The sequence below is a fragment of the Mycothermus thermophilus genome, assembly GCF_041956435.1.
Source record: "Mycothermus thermophilus strain CBS 625.91 unplaced genomic scaffold VTJ04scaffold_5, whole genome shotgun sequence".
Lineage (NCBI taxonomy): Eukaryota > Fungi > Ascomycota > Sordariomycetes > Sordariales > Chaetomiaceae > Mycothermus > Mycothermus thermophilus.
Window position 1 is genome coordinate 2,666,221 of NW_027191431.1, and position 16,425 is coordinate 2,682,645.

The 16,425-nt window shown below is 56.9% G+C and overlaps 7 protein-coding genes across 7 annotated transcripts; 4 read left to right on the plus strand and 3 right to left on the minus strand.

The window, feature by feature from the left end:
• Window positions 1-66: 66 nt before the first annotated feature.
• On the plus strand, window positions 67-742 carry VTJ04DRAFT_8036 (uncharacterized protein; the record flags this gene model as incomplete). Its single annotated transcript, XM_069366429.1, has 2 exons — window positions 67-374; window positions 562-742. 2 exons carry the CDS (start codon window positions 67-69, stop codon window positions 740-742), a joined length of 489 nt encoding a protein of 162 aa, XP_069217364.1.
• Window positions 743-1,628: 886 nt separating this feature from the next.
• On the plus strand, window positions 1,629-2,930 carry VTJ04DRAFT_8037 (uncharacterized protein; the record flags this gene model as incomplete). Its single annotated transcript, XM_069366430.1, has 4 exons — window positions 1,629-1,645; window positions 2,361-2,419; window positions 2,487-2,597; window positions 2,668-2,930. 4 exons carry the CDS (start codon window positions 1,629-1,631, stop codon window positions 2,928-2,930), a joined length of 450 nt encoding a protein of 149 aa, XP_069217365.1.
• Window positions 2,931-3,639: 709 nt separating this feature from the next.
• On the minus strand, window positions 3,640-4,415 carry VTJ04DRAFT_8038 (uncharacterized protein; the record flags this gene model as incomplete). The annotated part of the gene is made up of 6 exons (XM_069366431.1): window positions 3,640-3,708; window positions 3,790-3,853; window positions 3,923-3,950; window positions 4,128-4,166; window positions 4,242-4,298; window positions 4,391-4,415. The coding sequence occupies 6 exons, from the start codon at window positions 4,413-4,415 to the stop codon at window positions 3,640-3,642; spliced, it is 282 nt and encodes a 93-aa protein (XP_069217366.1).
• A 556-nt stretch (window positions 4,416-4,971) lies between these two features.
• Window positions 4,972-6,689, plus strand: VTJ04DRAFT_8039 (uncharacterized protein; the record flags this gene model as incomplete). The annotated part of the gene is made up of 2 exons (XM_069366432.1): window positions 4,972-6,112; window positions 6,193-6,689. The coding sequence occupies 2 exons, from the start codon at window positions 4,972-4,974 to the stop codon at window positions 6,687-6,689; spliced, it is 1,638 nt and encodes a 545-aa protein (XP_069217367.1).
• Window positions 6,690-7,318: 629 nt separating this feature from the next.
• VTJ04DRAFT_8040 (uncharacterized protein) lies at window positions 7,319-8,773 on the minus strand (the record flags this gene model as incomplete). Its single annotated transcript, XM_069366434.1, has 1 exon — window positions 7,319-8,773. One exon carries the CDS (start codon window positions 8,771-8,773, stop codon window positions 7,319-7,321), a length of 1,455 nt encoding a protein of 484 aa, XP_069217368.1.
• Window positions 8,774-9,136: 363 nt separating this feature from the next.
• Window positions 9,137-10,844, plus strand: VTJ04DRAFT_8041 (uncharacterized protein; the record flags this gene model as incomplete). Its single annotated transcript, XM_069366435.1, has 4 exons — window positions 9,137-9,186; window positions 9,259-9,568; window positions 9,625-10,534; window positions 10,621-10,844. The coding sequence occupies 4 exons, from the start codon at window positions 9,137-9,139 to the stop codon at window positions 10,842-10,844; spliced, it is 1,494 nt and encodes a 497-aa protein (XP_069217369.1).
• Window positions 10,845-11,554: 710 nt separating this feature from the next.
• Window positions 11,555-15,250, minus strand: VTJ04DRAFT_8042 (uncharacterized protein; the record flags this gene model as incomplete). The annotated part of the gene is made up of 1 exon (XM_069366436.1): window positions 11,555-15,250. One exon carries the CDS (start codon window positions 15,248-15,250, stop codon window positions 11,555-11,557), a length of 3,696 nt encoding a protein of 1,231 aa, XP_069217370.1.
• Window positions 15,251-16,425: the final 1,175 nt, after the last annotated feature.

The following is a 16,425-nucleotide window of genomic DNA, read 5'->3' on the forward strand; positions in this document are numbered from 1 at the left end:
GCCCTCTCTAGGACAATCGTCTCTTCTACAACGGTCGTCCCATCTGCAGCAACCTCCACGACGATCATGGTCCCCGGAGCTGCCGCCCACGCCGCCATCACCACCAGCACCGCCACGGGGGTGCCCCCCCGGACATCACGACACAGGGGCGCCCGGCACATCTCACAACCTATCTGCCTCTACAACCTCGACGACCGCCGCCGTGACCGCCCACATTACCGGTTTTGTCGTCCTATATACGCCTGTAGTCTCTTCCGTGCCCGGTATCCTCTCAGGGGCAACCTCCTCCGCGACGGCATCCGCGACGGCACCAACGACTACTTCCGCGACCACTTCCGATTTCGCGGCCGTGTTTGCTTCCCCAGCCATCCCGTGTACGCCTGTGGTCTTTTCCATCTTTGCGGAAAATGCCGCTGTCGCAGACAACCCTCTTCGTCGTGGAGGGTCCAGAAAGTAAGTCACTCTCACCGTCGCGGAAAAGTCGCCCGTCGCAGCAAGGCACGCACTACCAAGCTACCTATGGAAAGAGCAGTCTCTTGATTCATGACTTGTGCTTCAAAGGCTAGGTCCCTTGTCTCGTGTATGGGCGGTGCCCCCCGGCACTGTCTGTTCGGCGCTGCTACCGAGAAAAGGTACTTCTTTCGGCGCCGACGACTGGCGACAACGCTGCTACGGCCGGGAGTGCAACGACAAACAACAATGTGACCTCGACGACTCCCTGGTGTTCGGCGCCAACGACTAACAACTGCGCTTGTATGGCCGGGAATGCCACGACAAACAACGTCGCCTCGACGACAGCTCAGTGTTCGCGCTGCTGCCGACAATACTACTTTTGACGTCGGCGACTGGCGACAATGCCGCTACTGCCGGAAACGCCACAACGAACAACAATGTCGCCTCAACCACTACCCAAGACCAGAAGACTATCTGTGAATATCCGTACTGTTGCGCACACCAATCTACATGTAGCATTCTCCTGTGTTGTGTTTGATTTATCAATGCGTTATAATCACCTGCCTCAGTGATGTTGAATTCCCTTTTCTCTCCATCCCGTCCGATTCACACCCCTGAACGGAAGTCTGGTGTTGGATTGAGCCGCAGGAACCAGATGTGGCCCGTGCGCATACCAAGCAAACAGGGGTCCGTTCAACTTCATCCCCAGCGCCGAGCCCGTCTTGGCTCGGACCGCGCCCCGTCAACATCATCAACATCAACATCATCCCCATTCCATCCGCGACGGCGGCAGACTCTATCTCGTGGATTTTAAGAGCGGGTCTGACCTGCGGAATTTGACGGCATCTTATTTGTTTTTGGATATCCCACGGCGGCCTGTGCTTTTTTGGATCTTGTTTTACCCACGTAATTTGGTTGGACTGGGAAATCTTGAACTTCGTTTCTCCTGCTCATCATCGTTCGTCTCGGGCGTTTTCTTCTCCCGTCAACAAACAGAATCTCGTTTGTTCTGACGGTTGGCGTTGGGATCTTCTCTCGAACGACACGCACCGTCGTTCCTCTCGCCGCCCCCGCCGCTCGTCGCTTCGTTCGTCCCGTCGCCCGTCGCCGCTGTTCGTCGCTGGCGTCACCCTTGCGAAAACTTCGTCGTCGCAGCGGGTGAGCAGTCCGGCATCATGAACGCCCCGGACAGGTTGGTTCTTGCCCTTCATTTCTTTGATGTTGTTTGATGATGTCTTGTTTGTTCCTCACTTTTTCCCCTTTCATCCCCCTTCCCTTTTTCACTTGTGATGGTTCTGCGATGAAGGGCAGCGGTGAAGAGGTTGTTGATGGGAAGCATCTCATCAACTCGTCGGTGGGAGGCACACAGAGGCCGAAAAGATGGGTGGTTCACACTCGGGCGGGCTGGTACATGTACGCCATGTTGCCTATTCTCAACACATATGTCACTGTTCTGCGATGCTCCAGGTCCTCAACGGCCAGAGTAAAACCCGAACAACTGGCACCTTCGGCAAATGCCGCCCTCAGAGAACTGCCACCGCCTTTGCTCCTTCCTGGAGGGCAGGCGCCTGTTAGGCGACCATCAGAAGCTCGGACTTGCTGGACTCGGCCTTTTCGACTTTGTTCAGTTTCGAAATTGGGTTGTCAGTCCTGCTTCGGACTTCTTCCACCACCGACCTTCACCTCATACCTGCAACACCACCACCACCAAATCTTATCACAACCAATCTATCTGTGACCGACTGCAACCGTCAAGATGGCTTACACCAACGCCAAGCACAACGACAATCTCCCTGACGGGTTTGCCCTCACCATGCCGCCTGCAGTTTTTATATTTCTGTTTTCTGCTCCGGCTGCTTTTCCTTCAGACCGAAAATGGATCGAGACTGACATTTCTCTCTCTTCAGGTTCGAGCTTTTCGTCCTCGCTGAGGGCGAGAAGAAGATCACCGAGAAGGTCGTCAGCGGTAAGATCATTGTTCCCCCATGGACCGACTTGATCGGTTTGTCTAACCTGTCCTCGATCAATCACAGGCATGGCCAACTGCTCTGACTTCCTGCTGCTCAAGGAGGACCACACCCTGGGCAATCTCTTGAGCGCCTACCTTCGCATGGCTCCCCATGTCATGTTCGCCGCTTACAAGAGTATGTATTCCTCATCTCTTCCCCATCCCCCTCCTCCCTTTTCTCGACCGGGACTGACCAACCCATCCAGTCGGCCACCCCAACGTCCCTGAGGTCCTCCTCCGCGTTCAGACTGATGGTGTGATCACCCCGCGCGAGGCTCTCGTCACGACCTGCAAGCAACTCGTGGCCCTGTACGGGCAGCTCGGTCGCGAGTTCCAAAAGGAGTTGGCCCTCCGCAAGTATGCGGACCAAAGCGAGAGCGCCGCTGCTGCGGCCGCCAACGACGCCTCTGGCTCTGGCGCGGCTGGTGCTGGTGCCGCCACGGGCTTGCCGGGCCAGAATGGACTCTAAAACATCTTGACTCGAGAAACAACGGCAACTTTTGCAAAAGGTTCTGTTGCGGTGGTTGAGAGTCTCTCTATCATCGGCTCTGTCTAGCAGGTGGTGCACAGGAATGGAGGTTGAGTTGCGATGATGGATGATGGATCAGAGGTGGGGCGTTATACCAAGGAAATAATACGGATGGCAACAAGGCGTTTTCGGATCATGGTTTCGGGTCTCTATCTAGGTCATTGCTAAGTTTGAGGCTCTAGAGTGTAGATTGGACTGCTGGGGAATCAAGATGATCTGGGCATCGTGGATTTCTGACGTCTGCTTTTTTGCGAGCTACTGAAGCTTGGTCAGTGATGGTGATGATGTCTTGAAATGTCCGGTTCACTCGAGACGTGGTGAGAAATAACGGCCGAGCAACTGGACAAGCGACGCGTAGATCCAGACGGAGTCTCTTGGATCGTACCTATGGGTCGAAAAAAAAGTCGTTGTGGTGTTTTCAAAAGGACGCGGCACCGGCTGATGGGCTGGTCATCACCTTCACCTTGCCTATTTGCTAGCTAGTTCGGCAGTTAGGTAGGTATGCATGAGATCTCATCCCCATCCCCTTCCGTAAATCCATAAACTCACCACCATGACCTCTCATCCCTGCCACCACCCTCAACCATCACATCCCCCAAGCGTCCTGTCTATCATGCTCCTCCACATCCTCCTTTTCTCGTCTGCCCTTCTACGCCGACGGAGCAGCAGCAGCAGCGGAAGGAGCAACGGCCGTTGGGCCCTCTCCGCCGGGAATGAGCTTTGTTGTCCATCCACGTCAGTATGTACAAAGGACGTAGGGCATGGGGTGAAGATGGGGAAGTTGAATGGAATGACGAACCATGCAGATGTTGTTGCCGTTGAGGAGGATCTTTTTTAGTTTGGATTGGGTGCCGGAGTAGTCACTTTTTGGGAGTTAGTAATTCGAGTATTCTCATCACATGGAGGAGGGAGGACAGGGGAGAGGGGCTTACAATTCGGTCACGTCTTCGAGGACCATGTCTTGAAGTTCCAAGGTTAGTACCTATGTAGGTAGGTAGGGTAAGGGGTGTTTGTTGGTTATGGCTATGGCTATGGGGTTGGTGTGGACGGGACGGGATGGGATGGGGGGATGAGAGAGAGGTGGATGATGGATGGATCGAGGAGGGGCGCAAGGGGTGAAGCAAGGTCCAGACGTACTGACGTAGTCGTCGAAGCCGACGAGGGTGCCGGTGAATTCTGGATTGTGATGTTGTCAGTGTGGCGGTCCGAGGGAGTATTATTTTATGAAGTTGTCCAGAGGGGTAAAGTCACCTTTGTCACCCTTCATGATGACCCAGATGCGGGAGCCGACGCATTTGTCGATGAGTTCTGGAGGGGTTGGAGCGTCAGTATTTTTGAAGTAGAGTTTAATGAGTTTATGGGAATGGGCAGATATAGTTATAGATATGTGTGTGTCTTACCCAGCGGGAGGAGTTGAGAAGCCATGGCGGGTGTGTGAGGCCGAGGAGAGTTTTACGTTAGCGTTTGATTCTCATTCATGATGGTTTGGCTTCAGGTGCCGCTTCAAGCTGTTGCTATGAGTTGAGTTTCGCGGAATACAACTGTTACCGTTTTGGTGTAATTACCGTAACGCAACTCGCGCCCATTGGCTCTCCATTGCAGCCTCACAGCGGCTAGCGCGTCTGCCTGATCGGCTGCGGGCGCCACCTGAAGACAGCGAGGGGCCGCTACAACACACCGCCCGCGGCCTCTTGACAGCCGACTGCCATGCCGTGTCACCCACGGCGTCCACTCCCTAGAACAGTTGTGCAGGCTAGATCTCTTTGACATTGTCGAGGTGAACAAGTAGAATTAATAGTACCAAGTGGGATCTCATTCCTCCCTCGCTTGGTTTCATTCATTCCATTCATCCTCGGCGGCCCACTTTCGAGTCTACACCAGGTCAGTTTTGAGAATGGAGTATCACACACCTCGATCTTGTATCTTATCCTCATTCAATGCTGACCCTTTACTAAGATACCCCCTCCACAACCCCGGAACCATGGCCTCCCGAAAACCCCCAACCAGCCAAGTCTGGCATGCCAGCCGCGGCATCGTCTTTGCCAGCGCCAACACGGTCGTGCCCCGGCTGCCACCATCAGTGAGATGCTACAGCGCCTCGAGCGCTGCTGCGTCTGTCTCGGAAGGACACGGCCCGGCGGCCAGCTTGCCGTCCATCCTTCCCTCTTCCCATGCCCTGCCGAGGGTAGCTCCTATCCAGGAACCACCAGTTGTCAAAAGTGAGACGGTGACGACAGTGAAGAGCGAGGTGATCGCTACCTTGTTGGAGACCAAGACTACCACCACTTCCACCACCATCTCTGTGTCTGCCTCAGCCACTTCTACCATTTCTCAGGAAGAGGAGGTGACCAAAGATGGCCAACCAACCGCCGCCGCCGCCGCTGAAAACGCCGCGGCCAAGGCTGAGGCCGAGCCCGAACCCGTGCCCGAGCCGGAACCAGCCCCCGTGAAGACCATCCCCCTCGTCCCGCCATACACCCCTCTCGAGTACAAGATCCCCGACGCGCTCTGGCAGATCGCGCGCAACGCGGAGCCCGGCACGCCCCAGTCCTTCTGGAACTACAGCATGTACCGCGGCCCGAGCGAGACGGGCGCCCTCGACGTCAAGGTCAAAGTGCACTACTGCACCAGCTCGCGCACCACGGAGCGCGTCGTCAAGGAGCACTTCCTCCACGAGAAGGTCGTCGGCTTCGACCTGGAATGGATGGCCAACGCCACGCGCTACTGCCCGCCGCGCCGCAACGTTTCGCTGATCCAGCTGGCCTCCCCGAGCCGCATCGGGCTGTTCCACGTGGCCGCTTTCCCGCGCAACGACGTGCTCGTCTCCCCGGCGCTAAAGCAGCTGCTCGAGGATGAGTCCATCACCAAGGTCGGCGTGTGGATTCGCGGGGACAGCAACCGCATGGCCAACTACCTCAAAGTCAACGTGCGCGGGCAGCTGGAGCTGAGCCATCTGTACAAGCTCGTCAAGTACTCTAAGACGGGCGAGTTCGGGCTGATCAACAAGAAGCTGGTCTCGCTGGCGAGCCAGGTGGAGGATGTTTTGGGCCTGCCGTTGTCCAAGAACAGCGACGTCAGGATGAGCGATTGGAGTAAGCCGTTGAGCATGGCACAGATCCTCTGTACGTTTCCCTCTTCACACCCTCATTGATTACCTGAATTACCAAACCCCCCTATTAACGCAAATCTATTATTCCCACAGACTCCTCCTCCGACGCCTACGCCTCAGTCCAGCTCTTCCACACCCTCGACCACCACAGGAAACAGCTCGCCCACGTCCCGCCGCTGCCGCGCCACGCCGAGCTGAACTTGCCCATCCCCATCGCCCCGCCACCGTCCCATCCCTTGCGGAAGGCGAGGGCTTCCAGATCGTCGAGGGCGGCGGTGGAAATTATTGCTCTTCCTAAAGAAGATGATGATGATGTTGATGATGAGGCGGTTGTTGCGAAAGAAGAGGCAGAAGAAAATGATGATGGGCCACCACCGCCTCAGAATGTGGAGGAAGCGGTTGTACCTGAGGAGGGGGAGGTCACCGCCGCATCTGAAGGTGCTGACGAGGAGGATGGGTCAACCGCTGCTGATGCAGCAGCAAATGAGGCCGGGACACTTCCCGAACAACAAGAAGGGACAGCAGATTCGGCAAATTCTACATGGTCAGAATCGGCCGGTCGTCCACCAGACCAAGCAGCTAGCTACTAGATACCCCACGACCTGGCGGGGACTGGCGCGGCAAGCGCACACTACAGAATTACAGGACCGAAGGGCTTTTATGTTCTGCTCTACCCCTAGGGTTTTGTTTCTGATATCAACGGGGCGGCTACCAGGTGGTAGTTTTGGCGTCATTTCATGTTGTCAAGTTGATAGCAGGCAAGCGGGCAGGGGTCTGTTTTGCTTTTGGTCTTTTTTCTCTGCATTTGCATCATGATTTATGTAGGTATGGATGTATGGATGGGAATGATGGCGGAATGAAGCAAGACTGGTATGATGATGATGCGCTTGCGAGCGCTCTCATTATTTAGCTTATGGGAGATCATTCATTCCATCGAGGACAATCATGAGTTTTGAGTCGAGGTGGTTTATGATGGCGGGATACACTGAAGGAATCTGGGATACGGGGTATCGAGGAGGAGTACTAGGTAGGTTTACATACAAATACCAAATCCCTCATCGACCAGCAAGGCTAAGCTTTGATTGCTCCCAGATGGTCCAACCAGACAATAAACTGTACCGATGGACTTGTATTAACTCACTTCCTCAGGGTATAAACAACCTTCTACTCCCTCCACACACCTCAATATTTACACCACCCCTCTCTTCCCCTCCACCACCTACCCAGAAACCACCCCCCTCCCCGAATTGATCTGCACCCTCTTATCTTCTCCCGCACTGAAAATCCCCAACCCCTTATCCCAGACCACGCTAAACACCTTGCACCCCTCGCCAGCCACCGGCTTCTTCTTGCCGGCCTGCTTCAGGCTCTCCCGCTCAATGACATACACCGGCTCGCTGACGCTACCCAGACCGCCTTCGTCCTTGGTCGCAGGCCGCACGCTGCGCAGGTCCCATATGCGGCACGTGCCGTCGTGCGAACCGGAGACGAGCGAGTAATCGTTCTCCGGGGACGGGGAGAGGGAGACCACCTTGTTGGCGTGCCCCCGCAGCGTCATGACGCTCGTCGCGGCCTTGTTGGCGCGCGGGTCGAGCATGGTGATGTGCCGCGCCGACGTGCCGGCGGCGAGCAAGGGGGAGTTGCCGCGGGAGATGGCGCAGAGCGACAGCAAAGGGTGCGAGGTGGCCAGCGTCGTGACCACCTGGCTGGTGGTCAGGTCGATGGTTTTGACGGTGTGGTCCTGCCCGGCCGAGTAGCCGACGGTGCGGTCGCGAGGGTCGAAGATGGCGGCGGTGGCTGGCGCGGAGTGCAGCGGCATGAGGGCGAGCGGGCCGCGCTGGGCGGTGGTGACGGAGGTGGTGAGGCGGCGGCGCTTGCTGGTGTGGGCGTTGGGGAGGAGTGAAGAGTCGGGCTCGGGGGCAGAGGCTTTGGCGGTCGTCCAGAAGCCGATCTGGCCGTCGGCGGAGGCAGTAAGGACGCGGCGCGAGGCGCCGTCGACTTCGAGGGAGTCGATGGAGCCCGTGTGGCCGTAGAGTTCGAGCGTAGGTTTCAGCTCGCCGGAGAGAGAGTCGGTTTCGGTGTACTTCCACACGCGGACGGTGCGGTCCATGCCGGCGGAGGCGAGGGTGGTGTTGGTGAGGAATTTGGCCGCCTTGATGCTTGCTGTGTGTCCGCCATGGCTGCCAGAGGGGGAGGTGGCGATGACCTGGCCGGAGGCGTTCCATATCCTCAGCAGGCCGTCGTAGGAGGCGGAGAGGATGCGGTCCTGGCCGGCCTGGAAGGAGTCTCCGGACCAACGACCGGAGGAAGAGGTGGCAGACAAGACATCTACGGCGCTGACCCAGTCGTCATGTTCGAAACTGGCCTCGTAGACGGGGGGTATTAAGCTCCGGACGTATTGCAGGGTGAGGTGTGTCTCGAGGGACAGGCCATTGGCGGTGAGGTAGTCTTCAAGGGTGGTGCGGAGGAAGCTGCCATTGATGAGGAAGTCGAAGGGAATGGAGCCCGTGTCGAGCATGGACTCGGAGTTGAGAATTCGTGAAAGACCATAGCGGCGGATGTCAGCGGGTACGAGGAGTTGGCGCTTGGACTCAGGGAGCTGGAGATCAGGTTCGGTGGTGGTGAAGGTGACTTTGACCTGGGGGCCGGGGGCGTCGGTCATTGGTTCGTCCATTGTGCCGGTATGTGTAGTGTTAGTGGTGAAAGACGGTGTTTTGTTTACTGCCGTGAAATGGAGTGAGCTCTCTCAATGAGAACCTGGAAGATGCACTTAGATCCTAGAAATCCAAGAAATTTTGGCCTTGCCGTCCCGATAAGATCTGCGATAAGATCGTGGGGCTGATCTTATCGCTTATCAGGTAATTCTTAGTGGGGCCGTGCCTGGAATTGGGTTTGGTGGGGCCAGAGCTGTATGTCGCGTCAAGCTTCCAGACCGCGTCGTGGCAATCAACTGCACCCAACCTCCATCATTGAATCCCAGCCGAATCATCTGGTCTCCCTTGGGCATTGAAGGGTTTCCACTCAACACAACACAGCCATGGTGACCCTCGAAGATATTGCAGACAAAAGTCTGCTACAAAAACCATCGTACGTTTTTTTCTTAATTTTTTCTGACAACTATAGGCCATGTAAATAACCTCCATTCTGAACCCAATGCAGAACCGACGCTGCCCAGACTCTGGAGAGGATTGAGTCCAACTATCATCCCCTGCACACCTTCGCCCTGCCCAAGGAGCGAAACTACCACCAACAGTTCGCCGATATATACTTCCTTCGTCTTGCCAAAGTCAAGCCTGTCGTTGAGGAAATCGCCAGCGCTGCATGGGAGGACACTGTGGTCGGCGGCGAGACCGCCACCAAGGTCGACCGGGTGCTTGATGTCCGCCAGGGCCAGCTGTGCTGGGTGGCTGGCACCGTCTACATGGAGATGCCTCTCAAGCCCAGCGTGCTGGAGGATATCTCCAACGATGTGAGTGCTAACACTCTGTCTTACACCGCTGTCACCCCTGAATTAACACCCGCCAGCGCTGGATTGCCGCTCCCACCACGATCGACAAGTACTACTCCCCTGATGGCGGCGAATCAATAATGCTCGAAGACGACTCGGGTCGAGTCCGCCTTGTCGGTAGCGTCCTGAAAGATTACTTCCTCGTCACCGGCTGCATCATCGCCGTCATGGGCACCGAGAACGCCCAAGGCGAGTTCGAGGTGCTCGACCTCAAGTTCGCCGACCTGCCCCCGCAACCCGAGCGCTGGGCCCTGTCCAAGCCACCCAAACCCAAAGGCGAAGATGTGGAAATGTCTGGGACATCCTCCTCCAAAAAGATCGCCCTCGTCTCCGGTCTCGAATTCTCCGGCACCGACACCTCCTACGCCATGGAGCTCAACCTTCTCCTCGAATTCCTCCTTGGCGAAGCCCTCGGCCCCGCCGCTCAATCCGAACTCTCCCACATCTCCCGGCTTATCATTGCCGGCAACTCGATCGGCAAACCCGCCGACGCCGACGAAGCGAAAAAGTCCCACAGCAAAAAATACGGCTACGACGCCTCCTCCTACAACCCCCTCCCCGCCCAACTCCTCGACGGTTTCCTGTCTGAACTCCTTCCCACCCTGCCCGTCACCCTCCTCCCGGGGGCTTCGGATCCGGCAACTGTCAGTTTTCCGCAGCAGCCCATCCACCAGGCCATGTTCCCGCGGGCGCGTGTCTATGCGTCGCTTCCGCCGGGGACAGGCCAGTCTGAGCCTTCGGGGCCGGGGTGGTTCGATAATGTGACAAATCCATGGGAGGGGGAGATTGAGGGGTGGCGCGTGCTGGGCACGAGCGGGCAGAACCTGGATGATATCTGTCGATATGTCGACAGCGAGGATCGGCTGGGCATGATGGAAGCTATGTGCCGCTGGCGGTGCAGCGCTCCGACGGCGCCGGATACGCTGTGTAAGTTTGGTTTCCCTTGGAAAAGTCTATTTGCAGCTGCAGCTGCTCCCTCGATGTACAAACGATCTGCTAACACCCCCAAACAGGGTGTTACCCCTTCCAAGAAGACGAGCCCTTCACCATGAATGACTGTCCGCACCTCTACTTCATCGGCAACCAGCCCGAGTTTGGGACCAAGGTCATCGAGGGCGCGCAGGGGCAGATGGTGCGGCTGATTCTCGTGCCGTCATTCGCAAAGACCAAGGAGGTGGTGTTGGTGGACACGGAGACGTTGGATGTGGAAAGGGTGAAAATCGCGACAAGTGGTTGATCGACTGAGGTGACTCTCACTCTCTTTCGTCCCTTCTATGAATTACATGAGATGGTGTTGTTACATGAGCAAGGCGCTTTTGACCGTACACGATCGGGCGAAGCAAGATGAGAAACCCTAACGGGGAAATGCAAAGATGGGGGTGATACCCAGTCATTATCCCTCCGAAGGTATGAAAACAAAACTAATACCTCTCACCCTCTCTTCTGTCCTTCGTTCTTGATCCTGTCTGGCTGCTCAACGCGGTACGGTCGTGATGGATGGTGCCCAAATCCCGATTAGATCCATCGTCCTTGTTGCGTTGCCGATGATAAGCCAGACCAGATCTCTCGAAAAAGAAACAGAAAATAAAACCAAATGCCCTCATGGCTGATGTGTCATTCCATCCAGGCTGCTCAACGCCGACCTGACCGATGCCGTCAGGATTCCAAAGGTGAGTAGATCTCTTGACTCGTCGGGTTGATGAGTCCAGCCGGATCCTTCCAGAACACCATCCATCTCCGTCGAGGGAAGAAAACACAACCACCACACAAACAAACAATCAAACCAACGACCCATGACCGGATGATGTACCCAGGTGCGGATCAAAAAAGCACAACCAACCTGCAAAATCCACCGGACGTCAATGACATAGATGGATGAATGCTCAACGCCGACGCCATATATGACCATCTTCCTTCCCTTCTCCTCTTCTCCTCTCACAATCCCCCTCAAATCCGAATCGCCTTCAAAACCTTATCCTTCTTATCCCGGAAAAACGTAACCACCAAACTCTTCCCACCCCTGTCCATCCACCTCTCCTCCTCAGTCCCCGGCAGCTCCTCCCCCTCTTCCCTCGCCTCCTCCATCTCGCGCATGAACTCCTCCAAGCGCAAATCGTCATACGCGTCGCGATCAAACACCCACTCCATGTCCACACGCTGGTTCCTCCTCCTCACCTCGGCGGCCGCGTGCTCCTCCCACACGCCATACCCTCCTCCTCCTCCTCCACTGCCACTGCCCCCGACCCCAAGCGTTGGCGTGACCTTGCCAAATCTCCCGTCGTCAATCACCCCGCCGCACTTCACCCCGCCGACGCTGCTGCCGCCCATCCCGAACGCGCCGATGCCCGTGATGCGGCCGCGGCGCACTGACCACCAAGGGCGCAGGCAGGCGTCTTCAATGTGTCGGCGGAGGTTGGCGAGGGTGGAGGCGAAGTGGGCGCCGAGCGCGGCGCGGCGGGTTTGGATCAGCGGGTCGTGCTGGTGGAAGGTGCCCTGAGAAGCGAGTTGGGCGAGGCGGGACGGGGTGTACCGCAGGTCGAGGGTCGTTTCGAGGTGTTGTGGGTGCAGGTTGGGCGGGTAGAGGATGGGGTCGGATTCTTCGTCCTCATCTTCGGGTTCTTCTTGTTCGTCGTCGTCGTCCTCCTCCTCTTCCTCCTCATCTTCTTCTTGGATGTGGTTGTCGGCTTCGTCGTCGGAGCCGTCGTGGAAGGACTCATCATCGTCATCGTCCTCTTCATCAAAGTCGTCGAGATCATCATCCTCCTCATCGTCGGCTTCTTCGTTGTCCGAGTCGACCTCCCTCTCGATATCCGCCCCGGCCACGCTGTCCTTGGCCGCGTCTGAGTTGACGTGCACGTTGACGCGCAAGAAATCTGTCTGCACCGCCTGCAGCGCGCGCAGCACGCCCGAGTCGGGCGAGAAGAACTTGGCCACGGTCAAGCCGGCGAGGAGGCGCGGGTGGATTGGGCGGTTGTCGTTGTCATTACCACCAGCATTCTTGCTCACATCTTTGTGGTTATTGTTATTGCTGTTGGCGGTGCTAGTCCCATGGGTGCCAAACTCGTCATTCTGCTCGGCGAGCAACTGCTTCAACCCCCGCGGCACGCACGGCGAGATGGTGATGGTCAGCGTGCTTAGCCGGATCTTGGGCTGCACCGGAGAAAACACGGACGGTGAGAAGCCCCACTCCCACTTGTCGTACCCCTCGGGCACGATCGCCTCGAGCGCCGCGCACATGAGCTCTTGATATTCGTCGCCGGTGCGGTTGCGGTCGAGCTCGATCGCCATGTGCCGGATCAGGTGTCCGTACTTTTCCAGATTGATATCGCAGTCTCGAGCAGCGGCTGAAACGGCGGAGGGGAAAGAAGGGGAAACTGGGGACTGAACACTGCAGTTGCGCGTTCGCGGACTGGGCCGCCGCTGGCGCTGCTGCTGCTGTTGCTGCTGCTGGAGCTGCGCGTTCGCGAGGCGGATGATGTGCTTTTTAACCTCCGCGACGTCGCGCAGGGTGTAGAGGAAGGTATTCTCTCCATACAACACACGCAAGCCCTCCTCGGCGATCTGGCGGCACACACGTAGGACTCTGGTGTCGATGCGCGTGTCGAGGTCGCTGTCCTCGTTGTCCGAGTCGAAGAAGGAGAAACTGCCCCCCGCCGTGGCGGTGGTGTGGTTGTTGTTGGCGCGCGCGCGCGAGCGCGTGCGTCGCGTGATGCGTCGGCCGACGACTCTCGTCCAGAGGAAGTGCACGGGGATGGGCTGCGGCGTGGTCAGCAGGTGACGGTAGACCTTGTCGCGGAGTTCGCGCGGGAGGGAGAAGAAGCCCGCGGGAGGGGGTTCGATGCTTGGGAAGGGAGCGGAGGCTTCTTCTTCTTCTTCGTTTTCGTCGTCGTTGGCGGAGATGGTGGACTCGATGTCGGAGAGTTCCGAGTCGGAGTCGGAGTCGATGGTGATGGTGGTATGAGTTGTGACGGCGGGGGTTTTGCGCGCGGTAGGACGGGGGAGGTACTCATCGTCGTCGTCATCACCATCATAATCATCATCATCATCATTGTCGTCATCATCGAACTCGATGTCGATGTCCGAGTCCAACTCGGTGGAGCTGTCGATGCTGTCAATGACTGAATGAGAATCTTGGTCGCTGCTCGGCGAGGTGGCGGAATTGGAGACATTGGGGCTGTGCTCAACAGCAGCAGGAGTAACAGTAGCGGGCGTCTTGCGCGCATGAGGACGAACGTCATCGTCATCATCCTCATCACCCTCAATCCTGACGACCTCTTTGTTGGTCGACGAAGATCCGTCACCGCCGGGCGACGCAACGACGATCTCGTCCATGACGACCTCGACTTTGTCGTCCTCATCTCCCTTCAGAGCCGCAGGCTCCTCGAACACGTCGAGCATGTAGGCCGGCGAGATGCTCCTTGAGCGCTCTTTGGTAGCCGTCTGGTGGGTGACGCGGTGCGGCGGGTAGGGAGCCGCAGCAGCCGTGGCCGCGGCGGCGTACTGGCGGCGGGTACGGAACTTGTAACGGCTCTCCTGTTGAGGAGCAGCCTCGGTGGCGGTAGCCGCGACGACGGCGGCGGTGGCGGCAACTTGGCCGCGAGTCTTGGTTTCGGGACGGGCATCCTCCTCTTGATGGGCAGCAACAGCGGCTGCGGCGGCGGTAGCAGCTTGGCTGCGGGTGCTGGGGTAGTTGGGAGACTCTTGCTGAGGAAGAGCGGAAGCAGCAGCAGCAGTGTTTTGATGGACGCCGTTGGTCTGGCGATGGTGGTTCTGATGGGATCCATTCTGCTGCTGGAATCCATTCTTCTGGGAATGGATGGTCTGGTTCAAACCATTCTGCTGCTGCGAAAGTCCCTCTGCTTGGGGGGACTGGGCTCCGTTACAATCGCGACGACGCTGCGGCAGCGGGAGGATAGGACGAGCATAATCGGCCGCAGCGTTCGGACCGAGGATCAAGGCCGGAGTCTGGGCGGGGCGGGAGCCGAGAAAGATCAGATCGTCGTCGTCATCACGGGTAGGAGCTGGCTTGGCCGGCTCGTCATCTTCATCATCAGAGATGGTCAGGTCGATGATGACCTTCTCGGCGCGACCGGGACGCGAGCTGATGCTCGAGCGGCCTGACTTGGGCTCGTACACGCTCTCTTTGTCCTCGCCATCAGCAAAGGTCTTGCGCTTCAGGCCGTCGACGACGCTCTGGGGTTCGGACGAAAAGGTCGAGATGCTCAGAGGAGAAGAGAGAGTCGCGGAGGCGTGGGAAAGGGGAACCGAAGGCTTGACTCTGGGGCGTTGGTGGGTGATGCCACGAAGGCGAGTATTAGTATTGTTGGTGTTGTTGATCACTGCCGCAGCAGAAACATTGTCGGTCCGCGACTCTGGGGCGAGATTATGATGGCCTTGGGTCAGATTGTGACGGCCTTGGATCGGTTGGTGACCACCAGAGTGGTTCTGGAACGGCGACGGCTGCTGAGTGATCCATTCCGAGACTTTGGTACGAGGAGTAATCGGACAAGTGGCAGACTGGGCAGGCTGGGTGAGGCCATTGGCGCCGCCATTGGCACGGCGGGCCTCGGCCAGCGCTTGGAGAGTGCCGAAGGTGACACCCGCGAGGTGGGGTGAAAATGGATTGTTAACTGGGGAAGCCATGGTTGCGAGTCGAGAATATGTCTACTGAAGTAGACAACAACGCGGCGCCGAGATCTGAGTGATGAGAAAGGTGTCGACGTGATACGAGGTACAATGGCTGGATGCCAAAATGTGGAGTTGAAGAACTTAGGTGGGTGCGGTGCTCGAAATGACAAGCGCTGAATGAAAGTCGACGAGATGTCGTCGAGGTGTGCTGGGAATAACAACGGCAGAACGAGAGACCGGAAGTCGATGAGAAGGTTTGAGGTGTTGAGGGTGACAATGGCTGGAAGTCGGTGTTCTGGTGAAAGAGGGTGTAAGTCAACAAAGGCCTCAGGAGAAAGTAAACAAATGACCGACTCAGGTAGGTCACCACCAACAACACCAAGAATGAGAGGGGAATATGAATTGCGATGTAGGAAACACACACCTCGATAACCAGATGCCACGGAAAATTGTCAAGAGCCTTCTGGGTTGTGAGAGAGTCACGTCTTCGATTGCGAGTGGGTGAATTGGCAGGGAAGAGAAGAAGGAAGAAAATTGTGTGGTAGTCGTGAATGGTAAATTTGAATGAACGAGGGTTTGAGTTTTCAGATTCTGCCCACGACTTTCGCTCTGGATTCTGCCCGCGTTTCTCGTCTTTGTTCCGAATCTAACACCCTCAGGCACTCACGAGCTTTGACCACATTGTCACCCTCAACACCTCAAACCTTCTCATGGACTCTTGATCTCTGGTTCTGCCATTGCCATTCCCAGCACACCTCGACGACTTCTTGTCAACCTGTGTTCTACAATGGTCATTTCGAGCACCGCACCCACCCAAGTTTTTCAACTCCCATTTAGCATTGAAACTCAAGTCCATTCATCCCAATTTCTTTGAATAGGCCCTGAGAGACCGGCACTTACACTCACAGCTCGAGTACTTTCCCATTTGTATCTCTCACCGCCACGCTCATTCATGGCGCGTTGATCTGTACTGAGTACACCTGGAGGACTACAAAGATCCCTGCTTGTCTTGTATTCAAATCTCGTGACAGTTTGAATTCTTAAGCCTGGGTTGAATTGCCAAAATGATTGCCGAGACGTACGCCACAAGGGCTGCCAGAAGGCCAGAAGGGGTGCCAAAACGGCTGCCAAAGGGCCAATCCCTTCCAAGACGGCAATACTACCTCTCCCCTGCCCCCCACCTCTTTTTT